Genomic DNA, 13,268 nt, shown 5'->3' with positions numbered 1-13,268 from the left:
AACCAAGGTACATGCCCTTCAGAGCTGCCTCAAACTGATTGTCAAACTGTAGTGGGAAGGCCAGGGAGGGTTGGGGGACAGGAGGGAGGGGAGTAAGAGATCAACCGAAGGACTTGTATGCATCCTTATAAGCATAACTAATGGACATAAGACACTGGGGGGTAAGGGAGGGCAGGGGTTTGTCAAGGGCGGGGGGAAGGACACTTATGTAATACCCTTTGTAATACTTTTAGCGAAAAATTAAAAAAAAAAAACAAAAACCAACATTGATAAAAAAAAAAAAAAAAGGTACATGCCCTTGATTGGAATCGAACCCGGACCCTTTGGTCCGAAGGCTGATGCTCTATCCACTGAGCAAAACTGGCTAGGACTGCCCACTTATTTTTTGCTTGGCCCCTACAAGACTTTGAGTTTTATAACTTTCTCTGTACCATATGATCAGCAATTCCACTTCTGGGTATATACCCAAAAGAACTGAAAGCAGGGACTCAAACAAATATATGTGTACACTAATGTTCAGAGCAGCACTATTTACAGTAGCCAAAAGGTAGAAACAACCCAGATGTCCACTGACAGGTACATAGATAAACAAAATGTGATCTACAAAGACAATTAAATATTATTCAGCCTTATAAGAAGTGAAATTTGGACACATGCTTAAAACATGAATGAGCCCTTGAAGACACTATAGTAGGTGAAATAAAGCTCACGAAGGACAAATATTGGCACAAAAGGGCAAATATTACAGATTCCACTTATATGAGGTACCTAGATTAGTCAAATTCATGACACAGAGAATAGAATAGTGGTTGTCAGGGCCTGGGGGAAGGGGTTAATGAAAAGTTGTTGTTAATAAGTATTGAGTTTCAGTTTGGGAAGATGAAAAAAGTTTTGAAGATGCATGGTGGTGATGGTTGCATAACAATGTGAATGGACCTAATGCCACTTAAAATGGTTAAAATGCTAAATTTTATGCTATGTAAACTTTATGACAATTAAAAACCTTCTTTTGGTTAAAGCAGAGAACTCTGGAACTATAGCAAAAGCTAGTCTTTATATTCCAGAAATTTTATAAAAGTTCTATAAGATAGACCATGTATGTATTGCTGTAGATGTTTTTTTTTTTTTGTTTTTAATTTTCTACCTATTAATCTAAATCCTGAGTTTCTAATGTAGACTGTAGCATCATGTAGAGGAAACATATACTATAACATGCTTATAAAACCAACACAAGATACAAGAAAATTCTATAGTTTTAGAAAAAGAAAGAAATCTATCAGGAAAACTCAGTGATATGCTGGGAAAAGAGAACAGAATTTGGCATCCCAAGTCTCTTGCAGGCTAGTCCAGTAATCCATGCTGTGAACCATCTCCATCAATTTGCTCATCTGTATAATGGGTATAATTTTCACTATTGAGTACTAAATAAGATAATGCATGTAGGTTCATAGGACCTTGTAGAAGTCTATAAGTGTTATTTCCTTTTCTATTTGAGTAGTAGTTTAAAAAGCAGTTAATCGACAGGGAAGAAAAGTTATTGCAATTCTTTGGTAATCCTAAAATTTTATGCTCCCTATGCTACTCATCTAGCAAGTACTATGTAAATGATCTTTGAACGGCATTTTATATATCTTAATTTTAAGAAATTTCCAAAATGTTGGCTAAAATTATGCCTGCAGAGAGTTCTACTTACCTAACTACCTTTTTCTAGATACTCCTGCATAATCAAAATTACCTTATAAACTCCTTTGTAGCAGTGTTACTTACCAGGTAGGGTGCCAGGGCAAGTGTTTTATGCCTCAGTCTCCAGGTTTGCAAAATGAGAAAGTAACTATATTAGTCCCATTAAGTTGTCATAAGGGTTAAAGGAAATAACTCGTAGAAAGTGCTTAGACCAGTGTCTGGCACGTGGTAAATACTCAATGGGTATTAGCTATAAGCCATGCTATTATTACTACTGCCATGACTATATTCCGGTCCTTCTAAAATAATGTTTTTGGGAATCTTCTTTGATGTTTGGTGAGTAGGTGATTGTACCCTACTGGTCTATCTTAAGAGTAATACTTTTTCCACATTGCTATCATGGCACTAGGTTGTAGCCACTCTTACAGAACGTTGATTCATTCTTCCTTATACAGTGACTATGTATGTATTTTTCTTTCTTAGAATTCTTACTCCTTGAGGGTAGGGATGTGACTGCCTTCTTTCTGGCCCTTCAGGCACCTACTTTTTTGCTCTGTATGCGGTAAGGGTTCAAACCTGCTCATCGGATGAGTATTAAGTGAGTGAAATAATGATTGAATATGGGAGTTTCAAATGACCTAATTGATCTGCTGAACAGCAGTATAGAATGATGGCCCAGGCCAGTGACTGGAGGTGCTAGTATGATTCTGCATGTCCTTTTTCAAAGTAAGGGACCAAGAGAAGGAAAAGGAAAGCAGATAGTGAAAGAGATCTAAACTGTCTTTCAATAAACATTCTGCAAGTCTTTAGTGGCCTGGCTCCCACTTACATGCTGGAGAGTGGGGATCACATATCAATAGTGGAAAGAGTCCAGAGGAAAAGTCCCTCAGAACCAGTCTAGTTTCATGTGCTTGTTTTAGTAGGTAAGTTTGTCTAGTGTGGGGAAAATCAGGGCCCAATAGATTTTCTTGAAGGGGAGCCAACAACAACAGCAACACCCAGTCAGTTGCCAGGAAATGAATTCCGGTTTTCCCCTCAGGAAAGTTTGCTCATATTGTCAGTTATGTCCCTTATTTTCTCAATTATCTGCCAAAGGCAGTAACAGCCCCATGGCCTCCCCCCACCTCCCACCTTGCTCTTCCAACAGAGTCCCCACCCTCTCCTTCTGAGTCTGTGTGGCTTCTTTCCAGCTATGCAGTCTGGACCTCTAGCCTAGTGTTCTTGACCTTGCTTAACTCCTGTTTCTTTTTGATAAGTCAGAATGTCACTTCTTCCAAGGACACTCTGACATTCTGTCCTTGGGAACTGTTCCCATCTCCACCCCTCCAGTTGCGCATCTATATGGTCAAGAAGACTTAGTTTTACTTGCTATACCTAAGTCTTGCTATTACAAAATAAAGACTTTCTTAAGTGTGAAATAACAGAATACTGAATATACTTTTAAAAATCGCCTAGTTTCCCCTTTGCCCACCCCCACCTCCTAAGAATCACCGCTCTCACCATAAACTCATCAATAATGGACTTAATAAATTGCTTGTAAAAAAGAAGAAGGCGAGAACATCCTCCCAATGAGCACAGAGTTACCCTTACCCTTGGGTGCTCTTTGTAAAAAAATTCTTTGCCTCCCAGGGAGAGCTGGGGCTTGTTTTGGAAGGAAAGGAAGGACCTTTCTCTTGGACAGTCAGTGCTCTCCAACATTTTATCCAATGCATGTTTCATGCATTTGTTCCCCTAACTGTCACTGTGCACCACAGTGTGCTGGAGTCCATGTCACAGGCTGAGGACCAGGGGTGGAGAGGACACAAGCCCTGCTATTGAGGAACTTGGGAGCTTTAGGAAGGCCTTCAGCCAAGTGCCTCCCACTGCTGCATGTTGGCTTTAGTACTTTTCTTCCTTCCCTTGAAGGATAATTGAGGAATAACCATTCATATAAATCCAATTGAAATAAGTGAATTTATTTTTAGAATATCCTTCCAGTCACATCTCCAACCTCTCAGGAACAACATATTAGATGTGTCCATGTTCTCGTTCTCTCTCTGTAGATATAAATACAGTCTCCTGAACCAATTCAGTAGGGTGGTTGTACCGTGTCGTTAAATCTCCGGAATGTATTTGGCTTAAAGTCTCCATACTGGCTATAAAGAGCATGGGAAACCTGACGGTGGGGGCATTGGGATCCTGGGGGACTGCATGCAGGCTAACTGGAGGTATTATGTGAAACTATGCAGTGGGAACGTAATGATTCCAATCCCACCCTTTCTACATCATATATTTTGACCCTCCTGGAATGACTAATCATTTCTGTCTGTTTCCCCTAAACCAAAGGCTCTGGTATCCTGAACCTATGAGACCAACAGTATTACAAATTTAACTCACTATAGAGTGTTCTTTCTGGCTGGAAGAATATAGACAGAGATATAGCAATATTAAACAAAACAGCACCGTAAAAAAAAATTCTAAGAACTATTCCCAGATAAGTGTTTCTTTTTATCCAATCATCCATGTATTTTATAATAATAACAACAACACTTGGGATATATAAAGCATTTATACTATGTCAGGCACTGCGTTAAGCACTCTATATATTTTATCTGGTTTCATCACAATAACTGAATGTGAAGTAGAAATCAATAACTCCTCTAAGCCTCAGTTTCTTTATCTGCAACTTATGCATCTATAATTCGCCCAAGGTAAAGAGCAGATAAGTTGAAGTTTGAACTTGGGATCATTAGACCACAAAGCCTGCAAGTAAACACTTTAGTGTGCCACCTTCCTATTATTTTACTGGACAAATGGGTATATAAAAAATTGTTCAGGGTCTTAACAACAAACTTAAGGTTCCCTAAAAATCCAATAATTATTTTGTTAATTTTTGTGGGGAAAAAAGCTACAAAAAGTATGCCTCTCTCTTTAGAATTAGCAGACAAAAATACAGGATGCCCATATAAATCTGAATTTCAGATACCCAATGAATAATTTTTAAGTTTAAATACTTCCCATGCAATATTTGAGACATAACCAAAAATCTATTTGTTGTTTATCTGATATTCAAATTTAATTGAGCAGCTTGTATTTTTTTCTGGCAACTCTATTCTTAAGTTAAGCATTTCAGGGACTTTCCATGCCCAAACAACAGGTGGAGACAATGCCTCTGGGGGTGAAATCCAAGCCTGTAGAGAAGGGATGCCTTCCTAGGACTTCCCAGGAGTCTCTGCTGGGCCCCCTGTCTGAGTGCTAAGGTGACCAGAAGCCCTGCCCTCTTTCTCCCCGAGGTTGCAGTTTGCACCACAATAGGACATTGGTATGCTCTACGCCTACCCACCCTCCCCCCTTTCTTGGGCGTGGGTAGGGCTCGTTCCTGGAGAAGGGTCATCTTCATGCACCCTATTTTATCAGCAATAGTTAATAACTACAGTTACACTGACAATTAGTAGACTTAATAGCAATAATCCAGACTTCCACTCTGTTAGGAATGGTGTCAATCCACATAACAGCTTTGGTTCTATAGTTGCTACAACTATAACTATAGGGTGTGTGTGTGTGTGTGTGTGTGTGTGTGTGTGTGTGTGTTTTGGGTCAATTGCTCCTTCCTTTCCCACGAACTTAGATGACTTCATTTTCCTCCTACTGAGCATCTCCCACACCCTGGACATGCTGTCGGCCGTCTCGCCTCAGGGGCTCCTAAACCACTTACGCTGGGTTCATTTTCCTTTACCCAATTTCTACCCTTTGCTAATGTCTTCAACATAAAAGCTATTGTAATTTAACCCCCACCCCCACCCCCACTCATGTTCTCATCCCCCTGTTGTCCATGTCCATTGGCACATTTGTAATACCTTAACTAATAAAGAATTTTAAAAAAGCTACTGTAATTGAGCACAATAAACAGCAGCTCTGAGTAAACATATCATCCATAGCTTATCTTTATCTGCTGGCAGTTCCCTAACCGCTGCTGCTTTGGTGCCCATCACCCTCACCCACCCCTTCACTCTCCAGGGAGGATCTTCTGTTTAGTTTGTGACAAAAGGATTGGTCCTGCCCTATTGTTCCCACTGTCCTAACCCGACAGGGCAGCAGGAAGCCAGTGCAGGGCACAGGCAGCAAGTGCTGTGGCCGGACAAACACGACTCTCCTGGGCAGCAAGGGCAGAAAGTCGCAGAGGTGCAGGCAGACTGACTCAGAGGAGGCGCTTTGGCCAGTTTGAACCTGGCACGTTCCAAAGCCTCAGCTCTGAGCTCACAGCGTCCCAATCCAACGTACAAAGTAAAGTCTTCATTTCAAAAGTTTCTGAACTGACCTCATCCAGGTGAAACGGAAGGGGGATGGGGGAGGGGAAAGAGTAGGGGGAGGAGAGGGACAGGAGCGCGGCACGCACAGCCCGCGGGCAGGTGCCCAGGGGGTGACAATGGCAGGGACACTGTACCTCTGCAGCAGGCGGCAGCCTTCCGGGAGCCACGCGGGGCTGGCTGGTCTCAGGCGGGTCCTGTCTGCCAACCGCTGAGCTCCCCTCAACGTCAAAGGCAAAAGCGTTGTCGTCCCTGGACGCCGCGCCGGAGCAGGCAGCGCCCCAGAGGAGCCACAGACGCAGGACCGCACGCCAGGCTGAGCTCAGAGCCATCCGGCCGCGGGCATCCAGCAAGGCTTTCGGGGCTCGGCAGACGTTTGTCCTCGCTGGGACACTCCGTGGTGCAGAGGTGCCTCTCACTTCACCTTCCCTGCGCTCGCAGAATCCAGATGTGGGAACCCAAGGCAGCCCAAGCAGCAACTTAGTAAAAAAAAGAAGGGAAAAGGAGAGTGAGAGAGTAAGGGAGTAAGGGAGTCTCTCTCTCTCTCTCTCTCTCTCTCTCTCTCTCTCTCTCTCTCTCTCTCTCCTCTTCCTCCCTCCCTCTTTCTCCCCTCCCTCCCTCCTTCTCTCTCCTCTCTTTCCCCAGGGTTTGCCTCTCTCACTTTCTCTCTTTCTCTCTCTTCCCAGAGGTTCTGGCTGAAGAACATACAGATGGATGGAACTAAAAGCTGAGCATCAAAAGGCAGACTGAACTGGGCGAGCCCGGCCAGCCTGGCCACCTCCTGTCCCTGCGGGGCTGGACTGAGGGCTGCGGGCCTGGCTGCCTTCCCACGCCCAGCCTCACCACTCCCTCTGTACCTTTTACTCCCGGGCCCTCCCCCTCCAAGCCCGCCTTTCACACACCCGGTTCGGCTCTCCTCCCTCTCAGTCCCGAGCCCCTCCAAGGAACCCAGATGAATATTCAGCGTTTGCCATTGCTAGCTCACATCTCTTAGTTATTTAGCCAAGGTGACTGGCTGTTTTATCTGAATTTAGATAGATCTTGTATCCCCTAGTTTGCAGGAAAGTGGGTGAAAAGGGGATCCTGGGGGCAGGAGCCAGAGGTAGATGATTTCAGATGGCAGAGGGGAAGGGCACCCACCTCCTCGGGCAAGTTTCTCCTTTTTCAGAGATGGGCCGCTGCACCCTTTGTGCTATTATCATCCCTGGGGACTGACTGGCTACCCCTCTTCCTCCTGACAATCCTCACCCAGAGGCTTGGGAGAAGAATATCTTTCACTGCGGCGCTGGAAAATGACTTCATTACTCAAATGCATGAACTTTTATTTACAAAGAACATCTTGTTTTCATCCTAAAGAGGTGCTTTGTAAGGGACCCAGAACAAGGCTTGCAGTGTGTGAGCCTGTCAAATATACTGCCCACAGCACAGACCTCTTCCTCTGGGCCTGTAATCTCATGCCTACCACATCTGTCTGTAACCTTTCCAAGACTCTGGGGGAGAGATTGGGCTCTAGTTTGGCTGGGGTACCGCCACGGCTGGGTCACTGGCCACGATAGCTGATAGGTATCTCTAGTCACATTGTCCTCATGATAGAGCTTTAAACATTCCAAGACCAAAACATGACTTACAAAGATTAGATGAGACAACCATGAAACGATGCCCAGGTAAGTTTCTAGGTGTTTGAAATCACCCACAATTATGCAATGGAGCATTTTCACAAAACCTAATCATTAGCTCTGTTTTATAGAACAACAGTCATTTTCTCTACGAATAAAGGAAACAACAATTTTGTACTAACTGTATGTCTGATATTTGCATAGGTTACTTGCGAACCTCACAGCTTTGCTGCAAAATAGGAAAGTTCTGAGAGGCTAGGACACTTGCCCAGGTCACACAGTTGGGCAAAAGCTGAGCTGAGGTTTAAACCTGGGCTTCTCTGATTCCAAACTACCTTTCACATCTATGCTGCTTGAAACTCCCAAAATAAAGGCCATGAATTCAGAGGAAGGAGAGATGGCACTCCCATTTTTTAATACCTTCTATGTGGCCCTAAATTTGCATAAAGTATCTCATTTCATTTCATCTTCACTATAATCGCATGAGATAGGTATTCTTATACACATTTGGTAAGTGGTAAAAGTACTACCAGAATCCAGTAAATCTGATGCTAAAGTCACTGGTTTTAAAGAAGAAAATGGTGTGATACAAAAGAGCCAAAACTGGAACAAGCCAAAAGTTTTCATATACTCCAAAACATTTGTAATGTTTTCATTTTAAGATATAAAAATAGTATTGCAATGGACCAGTAAGCCAAAGTATGATCATTTTCTTCCATATAAACTGATTAACCCACTTGATTAAGTGAAAGAACTTAAAAAAATATGTTTTGGTTATAAGAAACATCCAAACCTGTAGAAAATTTCTGTGAGTTTATTTGAGCCAAATTGATGACAATTTCTGGGAAGCAAAAATCTCAATGGGTTGAGAAAATACTCGGAAGGATGGCAGTTTTGCAGCTTATTTTGTACATTATAATCAAAGGAAGAGACTTGAGGGTTTCATGAAATCCACTGGTGGTTGATGAAGTGGCCCAGAGAAAGCAAGGCCGGGAAATCTATGGGATTGGATAAAGAGTAAAAGGGAGAGTCACATACTACTTTTACAGTGGCGGGCACAGGCTAGTTAATAACATTTACATCACAGAGGACTGGCATTTGGAAATAAGATAACAATGAGGGGTTCTGTGGTCTCTGCTCTGGTACAGGGTGTGCCCTGAGAATGTCTGGGGGAGATTACTCTGACATTTCAAAGGTATGTTTGTCTTAGATGCAAAAAGACAATACACAGGCTCACCTAGGTAAGACTGACCTCTGTCAAGGAAGCTACAGGCCTAGGATGTGGCTACCTGCCTTGACAGCTTTCAGTTAGGAATTTTCATTTCAGACCATCCTATGTGGTTACTTTCAGTTTCTGAGTTAGTAGGGCTCACCATGCTGGCCTCCCCTAAGCTTGTCAGCTTTTGCATGTCACCTCTTTTTCATCCACAGTTGGGTCTTTGCAAAACTTATTGGGAGACAAGATGGCTAGAGTCTGAAGAGGGAAAAGAATTCTCAATTATCCTGCCCTGCTGTCCCTTTAAACGAACTGTAAGTAATAATGATGATGACAAATGCTAATTACATCATATTCTGACGTCAGAGATAGACCTCTTCAGTGTACAACTGCTTCCATTTGTTTTCTGAAGGAGTAGGTCCTGTTCTTCATTAACCGTCAATAAATCATACACTTTTTTTTTAATTTGACACCTGCTCACGAGGTGGTGCTTGGATTATGTGAGAGGCTTGGACCTATGGACTTTTTATTTATTTTTATTAAATATATGCTTCTAACTCTTCCTTCTCAGATTCTATCATTATTTTTGAGGCAACACAGCATAATACACAGGAGCATGGGTTTTTATATGAAATAATACACTTTAGATCGGCTTAAAGATGTTCTGAGACCTTGCCACATAACTTAGTTTCCCTGGATGTCACTTTCCTCATCTGTAAAATGGGGATATTGATACCTCTTCCACTGAGTTAATTATGAATAGTAAATGAAATAATATAAAGTGTTAACACAGGTTGGCATATAGTCAGTGCTCAATATATACTCTTTACACTGTATTTTTAAAGTCTTAAAAAAGAACAGAATAACTATTTTTAAAAAGAAAAAAATAGCTATGTTTATTTATTCTGTGACTTGGGTAACCTCCCATTTGCTGAAAATAGCCTTTTGCATTTCTGGCTGCTACGTGGGCCTTCCCTGTGATAACCATGAATGAGGCAGTCACGGACCATAGAGTAATAGGGCGGGCAGGTCAGGAGAGAGCACGGCTGACTATTTTACAGCAAAGAGCTGCTCCCAGACCATCAAAGGCCTGAGTGTGGGAGGATTTCATTCTTGCTAAAACTACAACTGGGGAGTGTCTCCAGGGTGGCTGCTTTCTTATCACAACCCTCTCTCTTTCCTGAGATCGAGGCCAGGCGGTCACCAAGTGCTTTCCTGTCCATTATCTCCTTTGGGACTCTTACCTACTCCAGGACCCAAGGAGTCTGCTCCATCATCCCCAATGCATCGTAGAGAGCACCTATGTTCAGAGAGGCTAAGAGGTTAAATGACAAGGACACTAAGGCAGTTCATGCAAAATGAGGGCCCCACATCTTCTGACACCCAGACCAATGCTTTCCCTGCTAGACCAAGCTATTTTTAGTTTTGGCAGCAGCAGATCTGGTGGTTTGAAGGCTTTATCGAAAGAAGGTTCTGGAATTCCCTTCTGAGTTTCCCGGTACAGTTATCAGCAGATAAATATCAAGTCGGCCCATTTCCTTCAGCACTTGGTTGTTGGGCCTGTCCACAGCGCCCAGGAATCTAGTGAGGGTGTTGCTAATGCATCCCGTGTGCCCTTCTATAAATAAAAAGTCATGTCAGTTGCTATTTTGGATGTTTAGGTGCTAATCTTGGACATAATTAGACAGAGGATTGTTGTGTGTTAGTGACAACAATAGATTGGTCAGAGGAGCAAGCAGGAGCGGTTCCCTGCCATGAGATCTCTAGCTGATAATCAAGTGGCAGGAAGGTAAGGTAGAAGACAGCGTCTCCTTTTCTGCTCACACTCCTCTCCTCTCCGGCTGAGCTTCTTCTCTCTGAAGGACTCTGGTAGAAGCTCAGGCTCTCTGAGGGGGAGCAGCAGCAAGGGTGCAGGTGAGGATGGGACCGCCTGAAGGTTGCTCTTCTGCCCATTATTTCCCCAGGCTTTTGTTCAGGATGTGGATAGTATGTAGCTATCCATGTTCCCTCTCCTGACTGTGACACTGTCACAGCCTCCTTTGGTTTTTAGCATGTTCTCCTTGCATCCTTTCCATCCATCCCTCCATCCATGTATTCATTTGTCTAATCAGTTCTTATTGAACTCAGTATTGCAGGTTGGATGCTGCGGGTAAAATGATGAAAATCATGATGAGAACTCTCGAGGAGTTAAGAGTCTGGTGGGACAGATCATAAATAGACCCTGCAAAGAATGCAGAGTAATTAACAGGAGTTCAAAGGGAGAGTCCAGACATGCTGCTAATAAAATGCACAGGACAAGCCCTTTACCTGGACTCGGTTAGGGGGAGTCAGGACAAGTTTCAGGAAAAAGGGGCAAAGGAGAGTGCTCCAGGAAGGAACCACTTATGCAGAGGGACCTGGTGCCACAGGAGGGGTGAGGAAGCCATGTGGTTCCCAAACATTTTCTGAGCCCCCTGTTCACAGTGCACAGTCAATGTCTTCGGGGCCGGGTGACCAACCTGTGTGAGAAGAAAGGGCTTCCCAGCCTCCTCCAGGTCTCAGCGCTGCCCTGCAGTCCAGGCCTCTATGCAACCAAGAGATCCTCCCAAGATGCAAATCTGAATACTGGGGAGCTCTTTGTGGTCCTATTTACAGCCTGAACAAAAGCTTGTTAAACCTAATGGGAGGAGAAACAATTTGTTTAAAATTAAAAAATAAATTTATAACTTTATTGTGATAAGAACAGTTTACACGAGATACGCCTTCTTAACTGGTTTTGGAGTGTATGGCATTATTATCTACAGGCACGATGTGTACAGCAAAGAACAACTGTTAGGAGGTGCCCTCCTCACCTAGCACCCTTGCTGTTGCTAGTCCATACTCTGAACTTCAGCCGGAGCCTTTCACAGAGGAGAAGCTTGGCCCGAGGGGAGCAGAGTGAGCAGAAAAGGAGACCCCCTCTTCCACCTTACCGTCCTGCCACTTGAGTGTCAGTTAGAGACCATATGGGGGTGGGGGGTGTGGGGAGAGTCGCTCCTGCTGGCTTCTCTGATCAATCTCATAAAATTGTTGTTCTTTTTGTTTTTTAAGTGAAGTAATTTAAGCCCAGGCATGACATGATCATATTTGTATTTAAAGAATTTAAAATGTACTAGATATTATAGTTAGAGGAAAGTCAGAAATTCCAGATATTAAAAAAGGGGGAATAATGGTTACCCCACTGTGGGGTATTGACTTTCAATACTGAAAATGTTTGGGTGTAAATACCTTCAGACTTCTGTTACATCAATATACATGTGTGCCCCCTATTTTTATATATTTTGTATATATAAAATACATTTTACATATGTTTATTTGATATATTTCATCCATTGTTTTCTTAGAAAAATATAAGCAAGTGTACATACCATTTTAAACTTTCCCTCTAGGTCACTGTAACTCCTTTGTGTTACTGTGAATAGCTCCCAGCACTCAGGTTTGCATGTTGAAAGGACCATCTGTGTGGATGGGGCCTGGACTGGAAGGCCCTGCTGTGAGACCAATAGGAAGTGGGAAGCCCTTTCTTCTCACACTGGCTCTGTAAGCCCCAAGCTCAGGAACCGTACCTGTGAAAGGGAGGGGGCTATGTGGCAAATGGAGAAACATAGACATAAGCATCTGAGTGGGGAAACACATGCATATTCAGGCAAGGGCAAGGGTGGGCTGGCCGAAGCCTTGCACAGAGTTCATTTGGGTGAATAATGGGAGATAGTATGGAACAGGTAGGTAAGGTGCTGATTACTCTATAGTTTACTACTAGAAGAGGGAGAGGAGCACAGGGGAGTTAGGAAGGATTCATTGGATTACCATGTGGAGGGCACACTGGAGTGGAGACTGGAGCCTGGGGGACCAGTTGGAGATGTTTACAATAACAGTCTAGGCCTCAGATGACAAACACAGAATATGAACTGTCACTATGTCTCCCGAACATGACTCCCCATCCCTGGCACAATACAGATGCAACACAGACAACTCAATTTGTAAAACTGATATTTAATTTGACGCTGAAGTGAATTTTAGCTTCAAAGGGTCATCCCCTCCTGTTGCGGGGAAGGATAGGCCTGGAAAGAAAGCAACGTTTGTTCCTTGTGTTTCTTAGTCAACACATACTGTCACATATTTACCAAACCACAGCACGTTGGGGTCCTCTGCCAGCAGCAGATGTTGCCCAACAGTAAGTCCTATGAGACAACTTCTATCCATTACACATTTTATCCCTCAGTAAAGTTCATGCATTACTGACCCTGGGTCTACTCTGACTACTTCGAAATAACCCCCTACGCATTCTCTCTCTTCCTCTGTCTCTCAGTCTTGTTTTCTTTTCTTCTTTACTTCACCCTCATTTGTTTTCTCAAAAGTCTCACACTAACTTTAATTATATTTATCTCAAGCTAAGTGCATACATATTTTCTTTATTTAATAAAAGGGTATTTTTTTTCCTATTAAACC

At 43.2% G+C, this 13,268-nt stretch overlaps 1 protein-coding gene across 2 annotated transcripts in view; it reads right to left on the bottom strand.

The window, feature by feature from the left end:
• LAMA4 (laminin subunit alpha 4) overlaps positions 1-6,764 on the bottom strand; it is a 133,990-nt gene extending 127,226 nt beyond the window's left edge. For both annotated transcript variants that reach the window (XM_070417879.1, XM_070417880.1), the window contains exons 1-2: positions 6,631-6,764; positions 6,107-6,448 (exon numbers count right to left, since the gene is read on the bottom strand). In XM_070417879.1, coding sequence (XP_070273980.1) covers positions 6,107-6,448; positions 6,631-6,675 — 387 coding nt within the window. In that variant the 5' untranslated portion in view covers positions 6,676-6,764. The remainder of the gene's footprint in view (positions 1-6,106; positions 6,449-6,630) is intronic.
• Between the last annotated feature and the right edge of the window lie 6,504 nt (positions 6,765-13,268).

This window comes from Myotis yumanensis, unplaced genomic scaffold, assembly GCF_028538775.1.
Source record: "Myotis yumanensis isolate MYYU_CA2020_CCGP unplaced genomic scaffold, mMyoYum1.0.hap1 SCAF_6, whole genome shotgun sequence".
Lineage (NCBI taxonomy): Eukaryota > Metazoa > Chordata > Mammalia > Chiroptera > Vespertilionidae > Myotis > Myotis yumanensis.
The sequence above is the reverse complement of the archived record's forward strand: the minus strand, read 5'-3'. Positions and strand labels throughout refer to the sequence as shown.